A 24,196-nucleotide genomic window follows, 5' to 3' on the forward strand; every position below is an offset into this window, starting at 1 on the left:
GGCTTGCCAAAGCAAGGTGTCTGCAATTACATGAGTGAGGTAGATGGTAACGGTTACCTTATGAATATAAGATTGGTTCACTTGACTAAGCTATCAAAACGGTTTTGGGCTTAGAGACATAGGTTGGATAAGAAATAAGATGTCATCTCACAACCTAGAATTATATTGGATATAATTAGCAAAGTGTTGCTTACCTAAATAGCTAAACATCCGGGCGATGAGCCAAAGCTCACTCGGATTTTAGTGAAATATTGGATCTTGGATTATTTTATTCAATTTGAGGAAAATGTTTTGAATATAATATGAATTTTCTTAATTGTTGAGATCTCTCTAATTTCTGAACATCATATTAACATTTCCCACTCTTCTATTCCAGAAATGTCAATTCCCCACTGTTCATTCTCATTACGATATGTCCTTGAGAAGGACAAATTGAATGGGTCAAACTTCCTTGAATGGTATCGAAACCTGAGAATTGTTCTCAAACAGGAGAAAAAAGACTATGTCCTAGAGAAGGTTCTTCCTGAAAAACCTAAGACCAATGTCCAACATGCTGAAAGAACAGCTTATGATAAGCATGTCAGTGATAGGGTCGATGTGTGCTGTCTTATGTTGGAAACCATGAACTCGGATTTGCAGAAGCAATATGAGAATGTGGATTCACCAATTGACATGATCACTAGCCTGAAAGGTATGTTTCAGGAGCAAGCTTGAACTGAGAGATACCAAACGGTTAAGTCTCTCATTGAGTGTAAGCTACTGATACCACTCAAATTACCCTAAGGAGTGAATTACTCTCTCAAATAAGTGGTTTAGGTGCAGTACTTAGGGATCGAATCCACAAAGAGCTAGGGAACCTATTAAATCTAGTCAAGTTATTAATTCTAGGTGTTTGTTGTTTTATGGTTTAAAAGTAAATAGCAATCCTAATTGAGCAAGTATATTGCTCGACTAACAAGATGATTGGGGGTGTAACTTTATTGGAAGATATTAGATGCATGGTTTCTATTCAGGTGTTAGAGATTATAATCCTATAGATGCCTAACAGTTGCATGCATGATATATTAAAGCTCAACTCCTTAATCACAGTGATCAGCAATGGCAATGTTTCACTGGTTAACTAACTAGATCTTGGATCTCAACTGTCGTCTTTTGATCACAAGAAAGTGTCGATCGATGATCATATATGGATATCGATCGATACACCTTTCGCAAATATCGATCGATTGTTAGAAGACAATATCAATAGATGCTTCTAGCTAAGCCCTAGGCGCGGGTTGATAATGCTCACTAGTCTCCTAGATCAGCGGTTAGCTCTCTCTAGCAGTCCTAGCATGACAGATTAGATTCAGGACAGGATGATCAAGGATGCTTGACACATGCAAATTCTTAGGTTCATGTTCTAGTTAGCAAGACTAAAACAAGCATTAAGAACAATCAATCAATGAATATCACAACTTAGCAAATCTATAGTTGGGGCTAATCCCTCTAACCTATTTGAATCATGAATCTAACAAGTAAACTACTCAGACATAACAAAGCAATTCATGACACAAAATATAGATAAAAACTGCATATAATAGAATGGATGAATCAGTGGAGTTCCAATCACAAATCTCTCTATGATTTTCTCTCCTAAAACTCTCTCTCTCTTGCTGAAAGCAAGAATACAATGGTGGCTCAAAAACTCCTCTTTTTGCCTCCTAACACTTAGGCAAGTATATAACTATTAGGTTAAAAACTTATCAGGGATAATCTTGTAATTTGGTGAAGCTTTGGGTTTAAAGTCGGCTGGAACCAAGTCGCGCGTTTCGCGTCTCGACATCGATCGATGGTACATCATGTACATCGATCGATTGCTTCTTCTTCGTATCGACCTCTAATGGTCAGCTTGGATGAAATCTCTTTTAAGCTCCTAAATGCTCCATAATCATCACTTTACTCCAAGATACTCCTGAACCTGAAAACATACCTAATAGGATAGAATATATAGTATATAGATAGTAAAACACTTATATATCATGGATGAAAATGGGTCAAATCCATGGTATATCAACTCCCCCAGACTTACCCTTTTGTTTGTCCTCAAGCAAAACAAACAGGTAGTCTCTCTGAAAGAGGTTTGAAAACAACAGGGACTTACAGATTTAAAACATAGAAATCATCACCCCTACAATTTCGCAATCCACATCTAAAAAGTCCTAATCACAAAAGCACATAATGCAATATCCTAGCTTAGCAACCAAATTCAAATAGTCTACAACTGAGCAAACCATGTCTGACATTCCCCTCTACTAACCTCATTTCTTAGCATAAATATAAAAGTCAATGCTTTACCTTGGGAGTATCGATCACAGGATGCAAGGATTTTCAGACAAGTATCTGGAACTGCAGGTAAAAGTTAGTTCCTAATTTCTCTCTCTAATTTCTCTCTTGAGTCAAAGTCTGCTTCCATTCCAGAATCAGTGACCAAGATTGGACAGGCTTCCATGAATCAAGACTTAATGGTGGTTGTCACCAAGCAATGTTCACTTCTTTTTGACCTATATCCAAGAATTCTTTGTGAAGCGAGCCTTGAAGATTACCGCCTCCAAGTCTCGTTCGAATTCTTTTATTGGAATCTTTATGAATCGAGCCTTAATAGTTTTAGCCACCAAATCCTGTTCAGACTCCTCCTAACTAGATCCTAAGTCCTAGTTAAGTAATAAATTTCAATTTTTTTATTTCACTAACTACTCTAGGGTCGAAATAGAGAGCAGAAATGTGATAAATGAATCTACACAAGGCGTTACCTTCCAGACTTGTCTGAAGAATCCGATCCCATGTATACCAAGCCCCAAGACAAGCGATTATGTTAGGTTTAGTGTTGGAGGTCAGCTTTGGTTCCTTCAAACAATCAAGGCAAGTGTGTATAGTTGACAGGTTGATCCACTTTAGCATCTTTAGTACTATCTGCAGTCAATAAATCTAGAATGGTGCTAAAGAGTGGTTAGACATTCAAGTCTAAATAAATAATAAGATCATAGTCCCTTTCACATAGCTAAACATAATTTTATTAAAATCTCTTTATAAGAATCAGAATAAATTATATCAGTAAACCTCCTCCCAGACTTAAATTACACTGTCCCAGTGTAACACAATCGGAGTTATGGTGGAAATAAATCATAAGTACTCAATGTAACAAGTTAGGAAGATAAACATGACCGGAGTGGGAATCGATTGATTTGCATCGGTATGCATCGATCGTCGTATGTGATTGTAGGTCGATCGATGTCGACATATCGTCCACAGTCGATATGATGGTAATCATCCTACTTGGGTTTTGCAGTAAATCTGAAAGAATGAAAATGAAAGTAAATATTAGTAACTAAGAAGACCACTTAAAATTACTTAATAGTGGGTTGCCTCTCACTCAGCCCTTTGTTATAGTCATTTAGCTTGACTGTGGAGGTATGTGGCTAGTTAGTGGAACGATAGCTACTTATTGGGAAACAAGCATCCACTTCATCTCTGCACATTTTGGACCAAGCTGCAATGAAACTTCTTGTGGCCTCATCATTTCTGGTCTATCTCTCATCCATCTTATGTATTGCATGTGAGATGTTATGTAGCCTTTCTAGGATGTTTTCAGTGCTGAACTGATGCCATCCTATCTTGTCGTAGGCGTATGCTGATAGCTCGTTCAGTTCCTCATGCATTGACTCAATTTTGTTTTGTATCAGCTGCTCCTCGTCTGGTGTAGACGTGGTATCGATCGAGGCTACTTGATATACCATGGATTTGACCCATTTTCATCCATGGTATATAGGTATTTTACTATCTATATACTATATATTCTATCATATTAGGTATGTTTTCAGGTTCAGAAGTATCTTGGAGTAAAGTGATGATTATAGAGCATTTATGAGCTTAAATGAGTATTCATCCGAGATGACCATTAGAGGTTGATACGAAGAAGTAACAATCGATTGATGCACATCCAGTGTCGTCGATCGATACAGAAGAGAAGCCTCGACGATTGAAGATTATGATCGATCGATGTACGTCATGTACCATCGCTCGATGTCGAGACGCGGAAGCACGACTTGGTTCCAGCCGACTTTAAACCCAAGACTTCACCAAATTACAAGATTACCCCTGACGAGTTGTTAACCGAATAGATATATACTTGCCTAAGTGTTAGGAGGCAAAGGAGCTTTTGGCCACCTTTGTATTCTTATTTTCAGCAGAGAGTTTTAGGAGAGAAGATCATAGAGAGATTTGTGATTGGAACTCCATTGATTCATCTATTCTATTCTATGCAGTTTTTCTTTATATTTTGTGTTATGAATTGCTTAGCTATGTCTGAGTAGTTTACCAGTTAGATTCAGGGTTCAAATAGGTTAGAGAGATTAGCCTCAACTATAGGTTGCTACCACTACAAGAAATAAGAGTAGTAATAGCGGACGAAAAACGCTATGAATACTGTTTAATAGCGTTTCCTTGTCCGCTCTGACAGTACCCGTTATAATAGGTCTGACACTTATAATAGTGGATTGTTGGTATGCTATAGTTAAATATACAACAATAGCTATGCAATTATTAATATTTATAATAATGTGATACAAATGTTATTAAAATTCATTAATTTGATTACACCAATAGCAAAAGTAGCAAATGTTTTGTGTTATTAATTAGTTTTTTAATTACACAAAAATTTATTAATAATAATTACGAATTGATTTTTTTTTTGGTGTAATATTTATAAACACTAAAAAATATTTAAATATTTACAAAACCATAAAACATTTTCTTGTTTACACAAACCATCAAAATCTATCAAAAATACTATCAATCTACTACTAATAACCCTTCGCAATCATTCCTAACGTCTCTACTCTTCCAGCGCCATCAAACTTCTTATGTATCTCTCTTCCCTCGCTTCTGAACCAACTCCATCTCCTCTCTTCTATCTTGCTCGACTCCAACTCCATCTAATGTCCCCACAGCTAACTGCAAGTCAAAACACACAAATCTGCTCAGCCCAAAATCAAACTCAGGTAAAAAAATGCAGTAAGCACGTATTCAAACGAACAAATCTCACCCTGTCAAGGAGGTGTTAAATACCAATTCAGCAACACGGTTTCCAGGAGCACCAAAGGACGTAGCCTCTGTCTTCTTCCAGTATCAAGCTCTCCATGAAACTAACACCGTCGTTAAAGAAACATAAGCCATTCAGACGACGGCTCAAAATTCAAAACTCTGGAACACAACTCATGTCAGATTCATTAGTACCTTCACCTTTTCATACTCCAACGAGATAATGTCCGACTTCACACAACTTTACATAATCTACCTGAGTTTACTGACTTCACCATCGACCTGAAAGATATCTTCTGGCTCCTCGGCTTCTGTCAATGTCCTGAACACACACAAAAGAAAAACGAAGATTGCTTATTAAAATTCGACACTGGAGAAAGTATTCAGATCCGAATCCTCATCTACAAAACAATAAGATAAAACTTGTTAACCTGAAGCAAAGCTTTTAGATTTGGTAAAAGAACTGCCACTGGTGAGTGCCTCGCGCTTCTTTCTCAATGCAGAGAGAATAAGAAACAGAAAGTGAGAGACAGAGAGCTGAGTGGTGATTATGACGAGCGTGACGGTGGTGGTGGCGACTCTGGTGAAGACGGATCTGAGAAGCGATGGCAGATGGGAGCGATGGTGGTGGTGGTGGTGGTGGTGACGCGGTGTCAAAAGGAGTGTGGTTGTGAAGCTTCAATCAACGGTGGTTAGAGATCGAAACTGAGAACGTGAGGAAGCGAATTGAATCAAATAAGATTGAAAAACAATGATAAGATTAAAATCAAAGAAACATGGCGTGGGAAAGAAAGAGAAGAAGATTGGTGAGACTCAGAGCAAGTACATTGGTCAGAGACCCTTGTGGGTCTAATGAATAAATTAGTAATTAATTTTGTGATTTGAAAAGTTTAAAACCCTTATTGGTTTAATTAAATTTTTAATTGTCTAATGGAAGAACCTTTTTGAATTATTAAATTTAAATTTAACAAAACTTATAAATTATTGGATTTCATAAAATTTAAACAAATATGACATAGAAACATATTAAAAATACAAATACAAATTTATAATTAAATTTTTTAAACAAACATGAAAGAAACAAAGTAAAACTTCCAATAGAATTTGACACAAAAACTAGACAAACACTAGAACACTAGAATCAAAATCCAGGTCAGGGTGAGAAGTGTTTTTGAGCATATATACCTTAATGACAAGCTCAAAGCGTACAAGATCTGAATCTAACGTTGTGGGAGTGTAAAGCTGAAAAGTTGAGTGATATTGTCGAAGTTGGGATGCTGAACAACCAAATTCCACTGCGAGTAATTCATATTGTAGTTGAAGTTTGTGATTGTGACCTTCACACGCCAGTACTATTTGTAGTTAGTTTTCACATGCCAATGAACTCTGATGGGACACATATGCTGTGTACATTGCAAGAGCGGCTGGAGGTTGTTCTTCCCACGGCTGTTGTGGGGTTTTGTGCCCAGGAGCTAATCACACCGCCTCGACAACTGTTTAACATCTGTTGGTTGTATGGAGTTCCCGGTAACAAGTCAACGACGGTGGGGGTTTTCTTGCAGCAATGATGAATGTTGCCTTTGAACTTAGAACAATCTCCTTGCTCTGTGGCTTGTGCACCAACCATACTCCATATCACTTCCTTTTTATACCAACTCCATCCTAGTTGCCAACTCGGGGCTTGAATGTGACGGTATTGTTGAAAATTGAAGATTGATACAACAGCCTGACGATAGAAGAAAATATTATGAGTTGGTTAGTATGGCAACTATGAACACAAGAATTTGATTATATAACAAGTGGTATTGAGGGATGAAGTTATAAATATTTGTTACCACATAGCCATCAGCAGTCCAGCTAACGATATCCCATTTTATGGTGATGTTTCCAGCTGGATCAAGTGCATCATAAGCTTATGTGTATAAGATGATACAAAATAGGTGAGCTCATAACCAAGAACAGAGCCAAATCTAGAAAGAACCCAAAAATAATTTTTTTTCATATCAATTGGTTTAGTGAAACAGAACAGATCAAAGCTTATGCATGCAACAAGTTGACCAACATCGTCATTACATGAAGATGGAGGTTCTAAATGTCAAATTCCTATATCTGTTTCCTTACTTTTTCACTTGTTTAAATTGATTTCAAGGGTTTTATTAGAATCAAACACTAATTGTCTCAGAAAGCAAAGGAGCCAAAGGTCATAAGAGAGAAAACAGAGCATTGAGAGCCAAACATGTTGTGGTGAAGCTGGTCCAAGAAAGATGGGAGCTTTATGCAAGCTAACAACATCTTCAATCATGTCAAGAAGAGAAAAATAAGACGAACCTCGATCATGTCGATGAAGCGGATGATGTTGGGGTGATTGATCTTCCTCGAGATGAAAATCCCCGACATGGCGATCTCCATGGCGATCTCCTTGATAGCAACCACGTTCCATCGACACCACCGAAAACAATCCCCACCCGATTTGTTGTCCCCATCAATTTCTCAGAACAAAAAGAAAAACAGAGAACGAAGACGAAGAGACGACGAAGACGAAGAGAGAGAATGCAAAAAAAAAGCCAATAATAAAGCGACACATATGGGGTTTTTAACAACTCTACTTCCTCTTAATTAGGCAGCGGTTCTCTCTAATTTAGCATTTTTGATTTATTTATTTTTTGCTTTTTCACTTTAGAACCTCTCCTTGTAACCACCAATGGAGGTGGTCTTAGATCTGAAAAGAGAAAGAAACGTGGAGAGGGGTTGAATTGTGCGGACAATCAGAAACAATTCCAAAATAATCTGGGCCATTGATTAAATTGTGATCAATGGTCTATAATTATGATCCTCACCCTTATTTTTCAACCAATAGGAAAAAAGTACCAGGATAGATAGAAGAGTGATTTTGGGCCTTTGATCCAAATAAATCAACGGGTCAGAAAAAACAATATAGAGATGATGATATAGGGTTTGGTGTTAAGAGTATGTTGTTTAGGGTATTAGATTTATAGTTTTGTATTTGAAAGTTATAACCTATACAGTTAATTTATATTTTAATTTTATGATTTATAATTAAAATTTTAAGATTACAAGTTTAAAATGAAAGGTTAGTGTTTATGATATAGGGTTTGGTGTTAAGAATATGTTGTTTAGGGTATTAGATTTATAGTTTTGTATTTGAAAGTTATAAACCCTATATAGTTAGATATCTTTTAAAATATATATCATTTAAGTTAAAATGTTATATATAGTTTATGGTGGTGGTGGTAACGAACGGTGGTGGTGGTGGTGGTGGTGACGAGCGGTTTAGTGGTTAGGGTTAATATTTACGATTAAGTATGTGATTTGAGTTTTAGAATATAATTGGAATTTAATTTTAAAGTTTATATTGTAAGTTTGTAAAGATTGGATTTATGATTTTGTATGTAGATATTAAGTTTGGGGTATAGGGTATTAGATACATAGTGTAGATTTAAGATTCGGTGTTTGAGGTTTAGAATTTAAATTTAAGATTAGATTTTTTAAATGATTAAATTTTGAGTTTAGGTTTAAGATTGGATTGAAGTTTTGAGATTTATGTTTAGGGTATAAAAAACATATTTAAAGTTTGGGGTGACAATATTTAATGATATATTTTTTTTAAAACATATATTAAAATTTGAATAAAACTTAAAATGTGAAATTAAAATAATAAAACATATATTAAAATTTGAATAAAACTTAAAATGTGAAATTAAAATAATAAAATATTCGAGTTTTAGGGGTTGTTTCTAAAGTTTAGAGTTTAGGGTTATAGACATGATTTTATTATTAATCTCAGTGAAAGCACAAGTAAAACATCTCACTTCTTTAATAGAACAGATAGTCCTTTGACATAGTAAAACACTGTCTCGCCACTGTCATCAACATCAGAGCTAAAGTTATATATTTGACCAAACCAACAAATACATATTTGATATGATTACAACAGTAGTTCGATACAGAAATTTGAAAAATAATAAGCTAGGAATCAGATTTATTCAGAGACAATTCTGATTCATCGACTATGGGAACCTCATTACTGATATCACCAGCAAGCTGTTCTTTCTGTTCCACAGACCAAACCATTAAAAGAGAAGACGCAGCAATGTAACACAAAAGCGCATCTCTGATTACCAAATCATCACCGGAGCCATTGACGGAAGAAACATGACGGAGATGACGGTGTGAGCTTCTGTGTCAGACCCAGTTTCCGTGAGTGTAGTGAGATCGTTCCTACTGAATCACTACTTATCAGCCTTTAAGATGGGTTCAGTCATCTGCAACAGATATGAAAAGAGTGAAACTTAAACTCAGTAATTAGAGCTACGAATACGATGACCCCAAAGAGACAGTACAATTGCAAGTATATACTTCTTGACAGATCAGATCAGAGAAAGACCAAATAAGATCTCACCACAAGCTATCAAACTGCAGTTTCAATACAGTCACAGCACAAGGCGATTCAGACACAAGACAAGCTCAGTTCTTAACTAAACGAGCATCATCCACTTGCAATTTTAACACAACGGTCTTAACTAAACGAGCATCATCCACTTCAATCTCTAAAATGTAGGGGATGGATTTGACCATCCCACAAGGTCCGAGGAATAGAAAGGCCTGGCCCGGATTAGGTAGAGCGACGGCTCGACTGGTCGGCTCAAGAGTCGGATCTCTCGGCTTGACTCTTGAGCTATGTTACATGGAATCGGAAGCGGGTACCTGGAAGCGGAAGCGTTACGAAGCACGGAAGCGAGTTTTTAAAAATATTTAGGAAGCGGGTACGTGTTGGAAGCGTATTTCATATATATATATATATATTATTAAACACCATAATAAAATTATATTAAATATAAACATTTTTCATACTGAAAATTTAGTTAATTATGCATATATGATAACTCGAAAATAAAAATAAGTATTTATAATTACAAAGTAACATATAACAGTATATATCTAAGTTATATGACATATATATGGCTTTTAGACTGAAAAAGAAAACAGAGCACATCAATTAATCGATTGACCTCAGCACCACAGACCACTTACAACACACAACCACTATAAGCTGATTTTTACAAAAAAAAATCAATCGATTGACCCACAGCCATTAAATAGTTGAATAATACAAACAAACAAACAAGTGAACAAAAAGAAAAGTATAGTTAGATTACTATAAAGAAAACAGAGGTATATGAATTATCTTTTCTTGGAAGTTTACTGTAACGAGACTTTTTAGTTTTTCGCTATTACATTTCTTTGTTTCAAAAATTGAATATGGGTTTTATATTTATAGAATGGACTAAGTTGGGCAACAAAACAAATTTGTGCTTTGTAGGCTGTGTTTCTGATACGAACACAGTAAACTGTTGATGTTACAATAACATCATCTTCCCGGAACATCATTTTCTAATGCTTCCAATTTGCACCACCGATGCTTCCACTTTAGAATCATATGCTTCCATTACGCTTTCAAACTCTTCAATTTTGGAATCGCGATTCGAAGACGATTCCGTGCGATTCCGAGCGGTTCCGCTTCCGACTCCGCTTCCGGAGCGAGAAACGCACAACCATGTACGCTTCCATGCAACACAGCTCTTGAGTACTTTTAGTCGATCATCATCGACTGAAGTGCATCCACCTCAGCGGCTGCTCGGACGCCTACGGGCTTCTCGGCCCAGCAGAGGAGGCCCACCAAGACGGCGTAAATTAGGTCAAGGACGAGGCATCAGGACGTCTATATAAGGGAAAGGGGAGACAACGAGAGAAGGATCCGAAATCACTGACCAACACTTGGCGGCTAGATTAGGGTTTTCACCTTTGCTTCATCTCGCCGTTAGTTGTACTTTTCCGGTAGCTCATCGAGCCACCGGCTTCCTTTCTGTCGCACTCTTTTCTTTTCTCTTGTAACCGACTGAACGTTTTTCTTCGACCATTAATAAGACGTCTTTGTTTAAACCCACATCTTATTTATTACCGTTTTCCGATCAAACAGTTGGCGCCCACCGTGGGGCAACTAGCAAAGTAACGCCAGAACTATGGTCGTTAGCAACGACAGTTCTTCGTCAGGCGAGGAGCGCGAAGCTCTCGAGGTGACGCCGGCTCCAGAGGTGACACCTACGCCTACACCAGTAACTCCACTTCCCCATCCAGCGTCTATGGAAACTATCCTGGCACGCCTCGCCCTACAAGAAGCGGCGCAGAAGGCGGCAGTTGACCAAATCACGGCGATAGCGAAGATCCTTGCTCCTCTCGCTGCAAACGCCGAAGCTTCAACGGCGCAGTATCGTCGACACCTGTTCGCCACAGAACGAACCACCGACTTAGCACCTACGCGGGACAACGATAACCAAAGCGCCGGTAACGACACCAACGTGCACACCGCAAGTGAACTAGCCGCGTTAAAACAGTCGGTCCTCGATATCAATTCGAAAATCCACCAGGTGACGACGTCCGCGCCCCAAATCGAGCATGTACTCGCGGAATCTCTTCGTACACCCTTCACGCAAAAGGTTACCGGCGTGCGGCTACAGAAGATGGAGAAACTCCGTCTTCCGACCTTCAAAGGTCTCTCTGACCCTTCTACTCACGTCACGTCTTTCAACATAGCGATGCGACGCGCAAATCTGACCGACGAAGACAAAGACGCCGGCTTTTGCCAACTCTTCGTCGAAACCCTAGAAGGACCGGCCCTTACTTGGTTCACCGGCCTCAGAGAGAACTCCGTCGACTGTTTCCACGACCTCTCGACGGCTTCCTTAAGAACTATATCATGTTCACCAACCAGGAAGCGACCGTGTCAGATTTGTGGAACCTCACTCACGCCAGCGACCAAAGTCTCCGCGACTTCATGGAGAAATTCAAAGCTATTGTCTCAAAGATTGATATCTCCGACCATATCGCCGTCGAATCTTTGATGAACACCTTGCACGTCGACTCCACATTCCGCCAGGATCTTTACCGATATCCGACAAAGTCTGTCTCTGACGCCATCGCTCGCTCGCACAACTTTATCCGCATGGAAGAAGACACCAGAGCAAAGTTCGCAAAAGAAGCAGCAGCGAGACAGCGACCCTCCCGAACAAACGACACCTGCCCCGAGCCCCGCCAGCACTCCTCCGGTGGAAATACCACTCAAAAGCGAGGCTACGTTAGCTCGGTCGATGATGAGGAATCTCCAAAATCAGCAGCCATCACGCGAGAGAAAGGCTGGAACCACTGGGATCGAGACTCCGCTCTGAAGCAATCAACCTCATCCGAACCAGCGAGTTCAAACTCCGAGGAGCCGAAAAAATGGTGCCTCTACCACAAAAGGGATTCCCATGATACGAAGGAATGCAAGGTCCTCATCGGGCAGTTTTTCGACGGGATCACTAATGGGACAATCCAAATGCCCACTTCTCCTACGACACCGAAAAACACTAAAAGCTGGAGTAAGAACAAGGAGAAGAAGGCACAGAAGTCTCAAAAGAACACGGCCCCAAGCGAGGAAAGAGCAAGCCCCGAGTGCACTCCCGTCAACAACGTCGGCCCCGCCAACGATTCGTCAGAAGACGAACACCCGCGTCGCCGGCGACGAGTGGAAGTCATACTCTCTCGCCCTTGCGACTCCTCTGATGACGACGTCCCGACAGTGCAACCAGATCTGCGCGATAAATTGGACAGCAAGGATAAGCAGTCTCTCGCTCCCTCGAAAGTAGATAAAGACCTACGCATTCTATTGAAGCGAAAAAGCGCCACAAACGAAAACACAGGAACAACCGACCTCCGTGCGACCATCTCAAAATGCAACGCTCGGAGAGTCGGTCAAACTGGCGACCTTCGCGACCAGCTCAATTCAAAGGCCGACGACCTGCGAATCCAACTCAACCGTTCGAAAGGGTCCGATCTGCGACGACGTCTCGAGTCAAAAAAGAAACAGCCCGCAGAAATTCCTACATTCGAGAACACAACTGACGATTTGAGGAAGCAACTCGAATCAATGCGAGCTACCCGAGCCCCGCACATTAGTGTCATAATGGGCGGATCACCACCTTGCGGTGACTCGGTTCGAGCCGTCAAAGATTACAAACGTCAAGCAACCACCTCTCAGAGTGGCCTTCTCCAGTCGAAAATGATCACCAGATCACTTTTTCGGCACTAGACACCAAGGGCGTCCACATGCCACATAACGATCCTCTCCTCGTCGACCTTGACATCGGCGAATGTCTGGTCGCAAAAGTCCTTATTGATACCGGCAGCTCAGTCGATCTCATCTTTCGCGACACACTCGACAAAATGGGAGTTGATTTAAGGGATATGAAGCCTTCCTCTCGCACGCTCACCGGCTTCAACGGAGCCTCGGAGCAAATGATCGGGACAATTCGCCTTCCAGTTTACGCAGGTGGTATAACCCGCACCGTCAAGTTCTCCGTCATCCGCGCCAAAGCACCCTATAATGCCATACTTGGAACACCATGGCTGCATTCCATGAAAGCCGTCCCTTCGACTTATCATCAATGCATCAAATTTCCCGGAAAAGACGGCAAAACTCAGACGATTCGGGGAGATCAACAAGCCGCGAGAGAACTACTGTTCGCAACTGTAAAGATGCAGCAACAAGGAGGAAGTTCTCGAAGTCGCAATTGATGAATCCGACCCGACGAAAATCATCCGAGTTGGCGTCTACCTGTCTGACGACGTATGTTCAAGGATCATCTCTTTCATCAAAGACAACGCCTCGACGTTCGCCTGGAAGACTTCCGACATGAAGGGGATCGACCCCACAGTTACCTCTCATGAACTGCACGTCGACCCAACGTTCAAACCCATCCGACAGAAGCGACGAAAACTCGGTCCAGAACGTTCTAAAGCCGTAAACGAAGAAGTCGACAGGCTCCTCGACGCGGGTTTCATAACCGAAGTCCGATACCCCGAATGGTTGGCTAACCCGGTTGTCGTCAAAAAGAAAAACGGCAAATGGCGCATATGCGTCGACTTCACGGACCTCAACAAGGCGTGCCCAAAGGACAGTTACCCACTCCCTCATATCGATCGTCTCGTCGAATCAACTGCTGGTAACGAACTCCTAACCTTCATGGACGCTTTCTCGGGATACAACCAGATCTTGATGCATCCCGACGATCGCGAGAAGACGGCATTCATCACCGACAGAGGGACCTACTGCTACAAGGTGATGCCCTTCGGGCTAAAGAACGCCGGCGCGACTTATCAGCGACTCGTCAACCGAATGTTCGCTGATCAGCTAGGCAACACCATGGAAGTGTACATCGACGACATGTTAGTCAAATCGCTCAAGGCCGACGATCACCTAAACAGCTTACGCGACTGCTTCAAGATCTTAAATGACTACGGGATGAAGCTCAACCCGGCCAAGTGTACCTTCGGTGTCACTTCGGGAGAATTCATCGGCTATATTGTCACTCAACGAGGAATCGAGGCTAACCCCAAGCAGATCTCGGCGATCCTCGATCTTCCAAGCCCAAAGAACAGCCGCGAAGTACAGCGACTAACCGGACGCATAGCAGCTCTCAACAGGTTCATCTCGCGATCAACCGATAAGTGTCTTCCCTTCTACGAGCTACTAAGGGGCAACAAGAGGTTCGTCTGGGACGAAAAGTGCGAGGAGGCGTTTAATCAACTCAAGCACTACCTCACAACCCCCCCAGTACTATCAAAGCCAGAAGCCGGCGACACATTGTCTCTCTACATAGCCGTCACATCCTCCGCTGTCAGCAGCGTGCTCATTCGAGAAGATCGGGGAGAACAGAAACCAATCTTTTACACAAGTAAAAGAATGACCGAGCCGGAGACGAGATACCCAACACTCGAAAAGATGGCCTTAGCTGTCGTCACCTCGGCCAGGAAACTGCGACCCTACTTTCAGTCGCACACGATTGAAGTACTCTCCAACCAACCACTCCGAACGGTTATGCAGAATACTAACCAGTCAGGACGGTTGACTAAATGGGCGATGGAGCTGAGCGAACATGACATCGTGTACAAGAATCGCACAGCAGCAAAGTCACAGGTCCTTGCAGACTTCTTGATCGAGTTAACACCAGAGCTGGAGCAAGACCTCATCCTACCAAGTTTAAACTGGATCCTCCACGTCGACGGTTCATCCACGAGTAAAGGGTCGGGGGCAGGAGTGCAACTGCAATCACCAACAGGAGAACTCATCCGGCAGTCATTCAGTTTTGGTTTTGCGGCGTCAAACAACGAAGCTGAGTACGAGTCCCTCATCGCAGGGCTCCGTCTCGCCAAGGCAGTGAAGGCCAAAAGAATCAGCGCTTACTGCGACTCTCAACTTGTCGTAAGCCAGTACCTCGGCGATTACGACGTCCGCAACGAAAGGATGGACGCCTACCTCAAACTCGTCCAAGACCTCACGCGAGACTTCGAGTTCTTCGAACTCACGAAGGTTCCTCGCGGAGAAAATGTCTGTGCCGACGCCCTCGCTGCTCTAGGAAGCAAGCTACACGATCAAGTCAAGAGGACAATCCCAATCCATAAAATCGAGAAACCGAGCATCGATACGAAGGCGGAACAGACTGCGATCGCAGCAGCGATTAGCGAAGCGATGGACATCGACGAAGCAGAACCTCCTTCGCAGGATGATCAGCCAACAGATTGGCGCAAGGAACTCATCGATTACCTCGCTGAAGGTTTATTGCCCACCGAGAAATGGGACGCGCGGCGACTGAAGCGACGTAGCGCACACTACGTTGTCATGGACGGGGAACTACACCGATGGACCGCGACGAAGGTGCTACTCAAATGTATCTCCGGCGAAGAAACGAGACTAGTCATGGCCGAAACACATGAAGGAGCAGCAGGTAATCACTCGGGCGGACGAGCCCTCGCACAAAAGTAAAGAATCTCGGATTCTACTGGCCAACCATGAACGCCGACTGCGAGACATACGTGCGCAAGTGCGACAAATGCCAGCGTCATGCTTCCACCTTACACAGCCCAACGGAGTTCCTTCATACCCTAACTGCTCCATACCCATTCATGCGATGGGGAATGGACATCATCGGTCCGATGCCGGCATCCCGCCAAAAGAAGTTCATCCTGGTCCTCACAGATTACTTCACCAAATGGGTTGAAGCCGAAGCCTACGCCAGCATCACCGACAAGGAGGTGCAAAACTTCGTCTGGAGGAACATAATCTGCCGACATGGGCTCCCATACGAGATCATTACAGACAACGGTTCACAATTCATCTCGCATCACTTCAAGGGATTCTGCGACAGATGGCGAATTCGACTCAACATGTCGACCCCGAGAAACCCGCAAAGTAACGGCCAAGCCGAGTCGACGAACAAGACCATCATCGACGGTCTGAAGAAACGACTCGACTTAAAGAAAGGTTGCTGGGCAGATGAACTAGACGGTGTCCTGTGGTCCCACAGAACAACTCCCCGCGGAGCGACGAAGGCTACCCCTTTCTCGATGGCCTACGGCGTCGAGGCAATGGCCCCCGCAGAAGTGAATGTGACGAGCTTGCGCCGATCGCGAATGCCACAAAACGTCGAACTCAACCGCGACATGCTGCTCGACGCACTCGACGACATCGAGGAAAAGCGCGACCAAGCACTACTCCGTATCCAGAATTACCAGCATCAAATCGAGAGCTACTACAACAAAAGGTCAAATCGCGTCCCCTCGAAAAGGGCAATCTTGTCTTAAGAAAGGTCTTCGAAAACACTAAGGAATGGAAAGAAGCGAAAGAACGACCAACGGTCACGTTCTCTCGCTCAAAAAAAAAAAAAAAAAAAAGAAAGAAGCGAAAGAACGACCAACGGTCACGTTCTCTCGCTCAAAAAAAAAAAAAAAAAAAAAGGAGCCGAGTAAATGCGCCTCAAAAGCCACTTTTACTCGCAATCTAAGAACTACGAATGGCTTGATTCCCACAAAGGGATACGTAGGCAGCCCAAAAGAAAAAGGGGTCCAGCCGAAAAAAAAAAAAATACAAACCTCCTTCCCGAGGAATCGATCTCCGAAGCAAACGATCACTTAAGCAATGCCGACACGAGCATGCCCCGGCTTCTCGAACAAGCGTATCGGTACTCGCATCCCACGTTGGATATGTCCTGATCAGACACGTATTCACGGGAGTCGACCGTGTTGCGATTTAAACCAACACGACCGAGACAATGACTCCAACTCACCCTGTAATTTACTAAGTAAAGTTTGGCCCACCGAACGCTTGAAAATTACGCTAGGGTCAATTTGGAACCGTCAACGTCGAGGATTTATAATTAAACTCAAATGACGAACGATCGCGAGTCAAAGAAATCGACCGAGACAAAGTCATGACGAGCTTAACACTACAACGATTCGATATCTCGATTATAATTAAACTCAAATGACGAACGATCGCGAGTCAAAGAAATCGACCGAGACAAAGTCATAACGAGCCCAACACTACAACGATTCGATATCTCGAATAATGTTTATACTAAACGAACAGTCACTTCAAATCTTGAGAAATCATGCATTTGATAGACAAGTACAATAAAAGATAAACAATTAATACGATTCGAAGAGTTGTAACAGAGGAAAAACAAAGTAGAAGCCTCGAAAGGCAAAGTCTAAAAGGCAACAACATAAGTCCTCCGGGACTCAAAAGAAAACAACAAACAGAAAAGACTAAGCTTCCTGATCGCTCTCGCGATCGTTGAGGGCGGAGAGCTCCGAAGCCCTGACGCTTGACTCACGAGCAGCCGGAGAAGCATGCACTTCACCTGATCTCGGGACGATCTCTGGATCGGCCAAAGGACCTTCAAGAAGAAGCGTCGGGTCTTCGCGCCGCTCTTCAGTCGGATGAGTAAGCGGAACGTGAAGACTCGCTGCAATCTCCGGATCGATCAAGCCGGCGTTGGACCCATACGGATCGAGACTCGCCAAGATTCGAGCATCCACAAACTGAGAGTCCAATACGAGAGGAGAAAGCGTGAGATCTTCCTCGGGTATCTCGCCCACCCTAAGCTTCTCGGCTTCCTCCTCGTACTTCTTCTCTTGCTCGGCGAAAATCTCGATAGTAGCTTGCGAGATGTCGCTCCCAGCCCTCTTCAAAGCCTCAAGGCATTTCCTGGTTCCGAAGGCTTGGCTATGAAGCAACCGGGCCTCCTCATAGGGACCTCGTCGCTCTTCTCGGGAGCGAATCCTAGCGAAGCGACGATTAGCTTTCGCGGCCATCTCGCCTCAACTCTTCCTCTTTCCCTCGTCACTTCCAGGATCCTGGAGTCTCTAAGGCGCCTCATCTCTCTTTCATGAGACGCAGCGAGCAAAACCTTCTCGCTCTCAAGTTCGGCGTTCTTCCGCTCGAGCTCACGAACGACTCCTCGGGATACCTCCAACTCGGCTTTGAGCTCGTCTCTTCGAGCAATGATGCGAGCAACCATCCCGTTAAGCCTCTCGACGTCAGCCCTCGACGCATTCAGCTGGCGAGCAGAAGCTTCCTCTTTCTCCGCGTACTCCTTAGCCAGCTCGAGTTCGCCTAAAGCTCCCTTCAGGGCAGTGTCGTACTTATCGATCACGACGTTCGTCGCACTATCCCCCTAAACAAACGAGGAGATGAAAATTGTAAGGAAAAGTCAAAGAACGAAACAAAAAAAAAAGGGACCGAGCCATTTACCAGCAGCTTGGCCCTCGCGGCTTCCTCGTATTCACCCCCAAAGATGAGGTCCTTCACAGCGGGCAAAGGTTTCACCCTCCCCCTTAATTGGCGAAGGAACTCCCCACACTTCTCGGGAACGTACACTAGAGGGGCCGGTCCCTCGTAGTGAAACGAAACCTTGTCTGGAAAGTTGACTCCGGGCACCCTCCTCAAGATAGCGGAGCCGCGAGAAGAAGTGCCGACCTGAGCGACCCCTTCCCCAATGGGAACCGGAGTTCCCTCGCGAGAAGACGCCAGAATAGGAGATCGCGCCTCATCGCCAACCTCGTCGTTACGTCTCCTGATCAAAAGCGGCGACTCTCCGCTGTCTTCTTCAGAACCGTCCGGACGGGCGGCGTTAAGAGGAATTTCAGATTCCTCCCTTTCACCAACTTCCACCGCATCGTCCAGTTCTCCCGAGATTTCAGCCTCAGAAGCCTCCTCTTCGGGTTGAAGTTCTTCTTCTTGAACATCACCCTCCTCATTCTCAGTCGGTTCTTCGGGATTCTCCGACTGCTCGTCAGCAGGCTTCTCTGTCCTCTTCTTCTTCTTCTTCTTCTTCTTTTGGGGTTCGCCAGAAGGAGGAACGTCGCTCGCCTCCTCGGCGCTCCTCTCGACTCCCGAGCCGCCCCTCTTCCTTTTTTACCCTTCCCCGCGTTTCTAGCGCCAGAAGGGGGAACCTCACCAATGCGAGGAACCGTCGTCGAAGGTCCTTCCTCGCTGGCCAGTCCCAGCTGGGCGGCTAACATCGCGCTCAAATCGGGAAGAGTTCCCATCCTCTTTGCTTCAGAGACTCGCTTCTGGATGTCCTTTGGGAAGATGTCTAGTCGCTTGGTGCGAATAGGAAGAACGGTCGGAAGGTCAGATCTCCACTCTCCTGAAAACACAAGGCGGAAAAGTCAGGGCACGACAAACAAACTTTGCAAAAAAAATAACCAGAAACGGCGAGGGAACGCACTTCGAGCGATCCGGTCCTTAAGCTCGCGAATCTTCTCGACGGTAATCTCGGACCAACGGTAGATCCGAAGCAAAGCGACGGCTCGAACGCTCTTCAGGAAATCCTCAGGATAGACTGGAGACGTGGGATGGCCAACTGCGAGCACAACAAAAAGAAAGTTCCGTTAAGATCAACAAAATCAGACGTAGCTCGCGACTAGATATTCTACCACAAGAACGGTTCCACAGGACCCGATAGTCCTCTCGAGGAGGCTCCTCGAAAGCCGAGTCGTCGGACTTGATGAAGAAGTAGGAACGCTGCCAATTCTGTGTTTTGTTTGGATGACCGGCGCACACATTGCAGTTTGGTCGCATCTTCACCGAGTAGGTTCCGTCCTTCATATCGGTTATCGAGGTCATCTCCTCGAACGACCTGACGCTCATCGGCATGTCAATCTCCTCCGCTAGAACTGATAGAGTGACGGCTAGTCGCAGCGAGCCGTTCAGTAACTGACTAATCGCGATATCTCGCCGCCTAGCGTACGCGGTGATCAGTCGCGGGATGGGGAACCAACAGCGAGTGTCATCCTGGAAATAAGACTTGTATACTGTTTGGTACCCGATCGGAGGAGACCAAGGCCTTTGCTCCTTCGTAGGAATGAGGAAGGTCACGCCTGTAGCGTTCTTGGCCCGAAGAACCCTCTTCACGCTCCTCAGGGTCGACTTAGTCTCCTCCACACCGTCCCAATCTTGACCAGCCACGAAAGCAGGGCGCAATAAATCAGGATGTAGTCGCGGAAGCTCCTCGAAAATCCCTTCGGGATAGAAGGTCGTCGGAAACAACTCGGCTTCGGAGTCGTCGTCTTCCGAAGAATCGTCTTCCACTGCGCGAACCCTCAAGGTAATCGAGTCAACGGGCACCGCCCCACTCTGTCCGTCTCTCGCACACTCCGTCGCATCCCCCACGACGACGTTTCGCTCCCTTCCCTCGCAAGCCGTGTAGCATCTGCGACCAAAAGCCTCTGGGAGCGAGACAAATCAACTGTGTCCATCATCGCCTCGTGATGAGTCGACTCGAGATCCCCGATACAACCTCCGTCTGGACCCCTTGCCGGAGCTGATGCCGCAACAACTGAGTTCCCCTTTTGCTGCCTCGATAACCCCTGAGCCGACGACATGGTAGAACAAGGCGGCGAAGAACGCGTCGAATGAAGGCTATAACACTTAGAGAGATAAAAGAAGAAGAGAGAGAAAGTACCTTTGATCGCGGAGGAAACTTGAAGAAATGAGAGGGGATCTGCGTATTTATAAGGAAAAGAGAGGGGGGAACTCGAGGCATCATCATTAGGTCTATTCGGGCCTAGATGGGCCTCGAAACTCTCCCCAAAAATCCAGCGGACCCTCGCGACGTTTCAACTTCTCGGTGCATTTAAAAGAGAAAAAGGGGGGGGGGAATTCGAGGTGTCGTCATTAAGCCTAAACGGGCTTAAATGGGCCTCGAAACTCTCCCAGATATCCAGCGGACCCTCGCGACGGTTCGGCTTCTCGTCTAAATCGGACGTCGGTCATCTTAAAATCAGAATAAACCAACGGTTAATCTAGATATGTCAATCGGGATGATTATCCGCGACTAATCGGCCTCAAGCGGAAATATTTCAGAACCCTCCATGCGACACAACGATCAAAAGGAGCGATAAAGCCTCTACTGCTCGCTTCCGAGAGAACGACGCTGTGCGACTCATCGACCAACCGCTCCAACTTTCCGACAGGCCTTCTATTCCCTCAAACCTTCAAACCTTAGAATCCATCACGAGCCAGAAAGCACTTCGCTCGCTAATGGACTGGGGGGGGACTTACTGTAGGGGATGGATTTGACCATCCCACAAGGCCCGAGGAATAGAAAGGCCTGGCCCGGATTAGGTAGAGCGACGGCTCGATTGGTCGGCTCAAGAGTCAGTCTCTCGGCTTGACTCTTGAGTACTTTTAGGCGATCATCATCGACTGAAGTACATCCAGCTCAGCGGCTGCTCGGACGCCTACGGGCTTCTCGGCCCAGCAGAGGAGGCCCACCAAGACGGCGTAAATTAGGTCAAGGACGAGGCATCAGGACGTCTATATAAGGGAAAGGGAGACAACGAGAGAAGGATCCGAAATCACTGACAACACTTGGCGGCTAGATTAGGGTTTTCACCTTTACTTCATCTCGCCGTTAGTTGTACTTTTCCGGTAGCTCATCGAGCCACGGCTTCCTTTTTGTCGCACTCTTTTCTTTTCCCTTGTAACCGACTGAACGTTTTTCTTCGACCATTAATAAGACGTCTTTGTTTAAACTCGCATCTTATTTATTACCGTTTTCCGATCAAACATAAAATCAAACATACAAAACACCCACAAATCAAATCATAAGCCATCAAGCATCAAGAGCAACTCGCCAGAAAGTTGGAAACTTTATTTTATGGTTAATTTACAACCTTAATGACAACATAAATAACTCCTTGTCAACACAGAAGTAAGTCCATGAGCGCCGAGTGTTCTTCTCCGAGAACTTCCTCATAATCTCCACAGATTTCTCCTATGGTTCCGCTGCATCAAACCCACAAACAACAAGAAGATATTCCAAACCCAATTATCAATATCCCCGAAGGTTGAATCAACAGGGATTGAAGAAACTTTTTACATTGGTGGTCCGGAGGGATTGGTGGCTCTGGAGGTTTAGACGGTGGTAGAGAGAGCAGCGGGTGATGGTGGTGCCACTGCTAGACGAAGCGGCGGCGGGGGACGTCACCGGCGAGATCTGAGTTGATGGTCACAAACTCAGTGAAAGAGGATGGAGGCGTGCCTGATCACCAGTCTGGAAATGCCTGATGAAAAAAATGAAAGGAAACGCAACGTTAATCATCAAAGAAAGGATAAAGGAGAAGTCTTTTTGGCTGAGAATCATATTCGACAGATCATATGAGAGAGGATCGAAACGTGGTGTGGTGGTGGTGGTGGGACGGCGAGCGTGACATCGAAAGGAGGAGGAGGATTCATCAAAATACAGAGAAGCTGCTCGGTCGATTCTTCTTTCATGGAGTTCATCGGCTGATTTCCCTTAATGTAACAGAGGAGAGAATTTTTTTTTTTTTGTGTATAAAGCTTGGTGAAAGGTTAAAGTATTTTTTTACACAAGAAAATTTGAGATATTTTTCATTGACGACAACATCTAATATATCAGGCATGCAACTGATAGACATCTATCAGTATCTCCAACACCTGAATAGAAACCATGCATCTAATACATTTCCAATAAGTTACGTCCCCAATCATCTTGTTAGTCGAGCAATAAACTTGCTCATTAGGTTATTTGTGTAATGCAACAGATCAGAAACTAGACGCTCATGGAATGTAATCTCTGATGCTGATGCTACAGGAGCTGCTCAACCTGTAGACGAGGCTGCTCAACCAAAGGCACTGGCCGACTACAATCGTCCAGACCAGTACTACACCAACAGATCAGCTATTCGCCTTCCAGAGATTCAGAAGGAGAATTTCGAGCTGAAGCCTCAGTACTACACACTCGTGTCGCAGCTACCCTACTCTGGGTTACCGCACAGCATCCTATGGATCATCTGGAAAGGTTCGAGGATCTTATCGCTGCTATTCGTATGGGTGGAGTCCCTGAGGACTACCTATTGTGCAAGCTCTTCAAGTATACCCTGACTGGAGAAGCAATGCGCTGACTTAAGCAGCTACCCACATGATCTCTAACATCCTGGGCCGATATCAAGAATGCTTTCTTGTGAAACTTCTTTGATGAGGCACGCGCTGAAGACTTGAGAGCAAAATTGCTACATTCGCGCAGGAGACTGGAGAGTCTTTTAAAGATGTGTGGATCAGAATCAAGTTCTTCCAGCGAGACTGTCTAGACCACAGATTCAATGAAGCGCAACTGCTGAGCACTTTCTTCAGAGGTATCACCTTGAGGTATCAGATGGCTCTTGATACAACTAGAAAGGGAAACTTCAACACCATGAATCCGGTGGAGGCTATGAGACTGATAGAAAATCTAGCAAACAGCAGCAGCAAGAACCTAAGAACACATGACGTGCGGTTTGGAGAGAAAAAGAACTTAGCATAGAACCCTTGAGAAGAGGACTTCTAGAGACATCCATACGAGCTAAAGTGAGCAAGATAGACGCTAGGAAGCAAGTCTGAAAGTTGAGATGTAGTAGCTGTAAGTAGGATGGAGAGAGAGAAGAATAGATGTGAGACATTGGATACTGGAAGGAGAGTAGGAACTTGAGCTGTACAGAGATGGAGAGGACCATAAGAAGATGAAATGAACACATTGGTACACCAGTCAGAAAACTCATTTCACAGACTGATCATTGAAATTGCTCTGGAAACTGGAGATCACATGACATGGCCACCAAACTAAGATTTCAAGGAGCAATGGACAGAGTTCCAGAATGGACACACACGACAGCTTTAGATTTCAAGTGGAAGAGCTTGAATTGCGCAAGGCTGAGA

The 24,196-nt window shown here is 44.2% G+C and overlaps 2 protein-coding genes and 1 long non-coding RNA gene across 4 annotated transcripts; 1 reads left to right on the top strand and 2 right to left on the bottom strand.

Moving 5' to 3' along the window:
- Positions 1 to 4,744: 4,744 nt before the first annotated feature.
- LOC106367513 lies at positions 4,745 to 7,634 on the bottom strand. Of its 2 annotated transcripts, none has more exons than XR_007323955.1 (6): positions 7,408 to 7,634; positions 6,915 to 6,970; positions 5,511 to 6,805; positions 5,281 to 5,401; positions 5,084 to 5,183; positions 4,745 to 4,992 (listed from the first exon to the last, which is right to left on the bottom strand). It is a non-coding gene; the product is annotated as an uncharacterized LOC106367513 (long non-coding RNA). The 2 variants fall into 2 exon arrangements; XR_001273871.3 differs by having other exon boundaries at positions 5,275 to 5,401; positions 7,408 to 7,631.
- A 5,608-nt stretch (positions 7,635 to 13,242) lies between these two features.
- On the top strand, positions 13,243 to 13,710 carry LOC125587119. The gene has a single exon (XM_048757265.1). It carries the CDS (start codon positions 13,243 to 13,245, stop codon positions 13,708 to 13,710), a length of 468 nt encoding a protein of 155 aa, XP_048613222.1.
- Positions 13,711 to 17,739: 4,029 nt separating this feature from the next.
- On the bottom strand, positions 17,740 to 20,862 carry LOC125587120 (meiosis-specific protein ASY2-like). Its single transcript, XM_048757266.1, has 7 exons — positions 20,634 to 20,862; positions 19,915 to 20,568; positions 19,707 to 19,841; positions 19,429 to 19,625; positions 18,728 to 19,381; positions 18,231 to 18,650; positions 17,740 to 18,159 (listed from the first exon to the last, which is right to left on the bottom strand). Exons 1-7 carry the CDS (start codon positions 20,860 to 20,862, stop codon positions 17,740 to 17,742), a joined length of 2,709 nt encoding a protein of 902 aa, XP_048613223.1.
- Positions 20,863 to 24,196: the final 3,334 nt, after the last annotated feature.

The sequence above is a fragment of the Brassica napus genome, chromosome C5, assembly GCF_020379485.1.
Source record: "Brassica napus cultivar Da-Ae chromosome C5, Da-Ae, whole genome shotgun sequence".
In the NCBI taxonomy this organism is placed as follows: domain Eukaryota; kingdom Viridiplantae; phylum Streptophyta; class Magnoliopsida; order Brassicales; family Brassicaceae; genus Brassica; species Brassica napus.

Coding starts and splice junctions, on each gene's coding strand:
- LOC125587119 (XM_048757265.1), top strand. CDS start 13,243: ATGCCACATAACGATCCTCTCCTCGTCGACCTTGACATCGGCGAATGT.
- LOC125587120 (XM_048757266.1), bottom strand. CDS start 20,862: ATGTCGTCGGCTCAGGGGTTATCGAGGCAGCAAAAGGGGAACTCAGTT. Junction 20,569..20,633: donor GTCGTGGGGGATGCGACGGA/GTGTGCGAGAGA, acceptor GGGTTCGCGCAG/TGGAAGACGATTCTTCGGAA. Junction 19,626..19,706: donor TAAGGACCGGATCGCTCGAA/GTGCGTTCCCTC, acceptor TTGTGTTTTCAG/GAGAGTGGAGATCTGACCTT.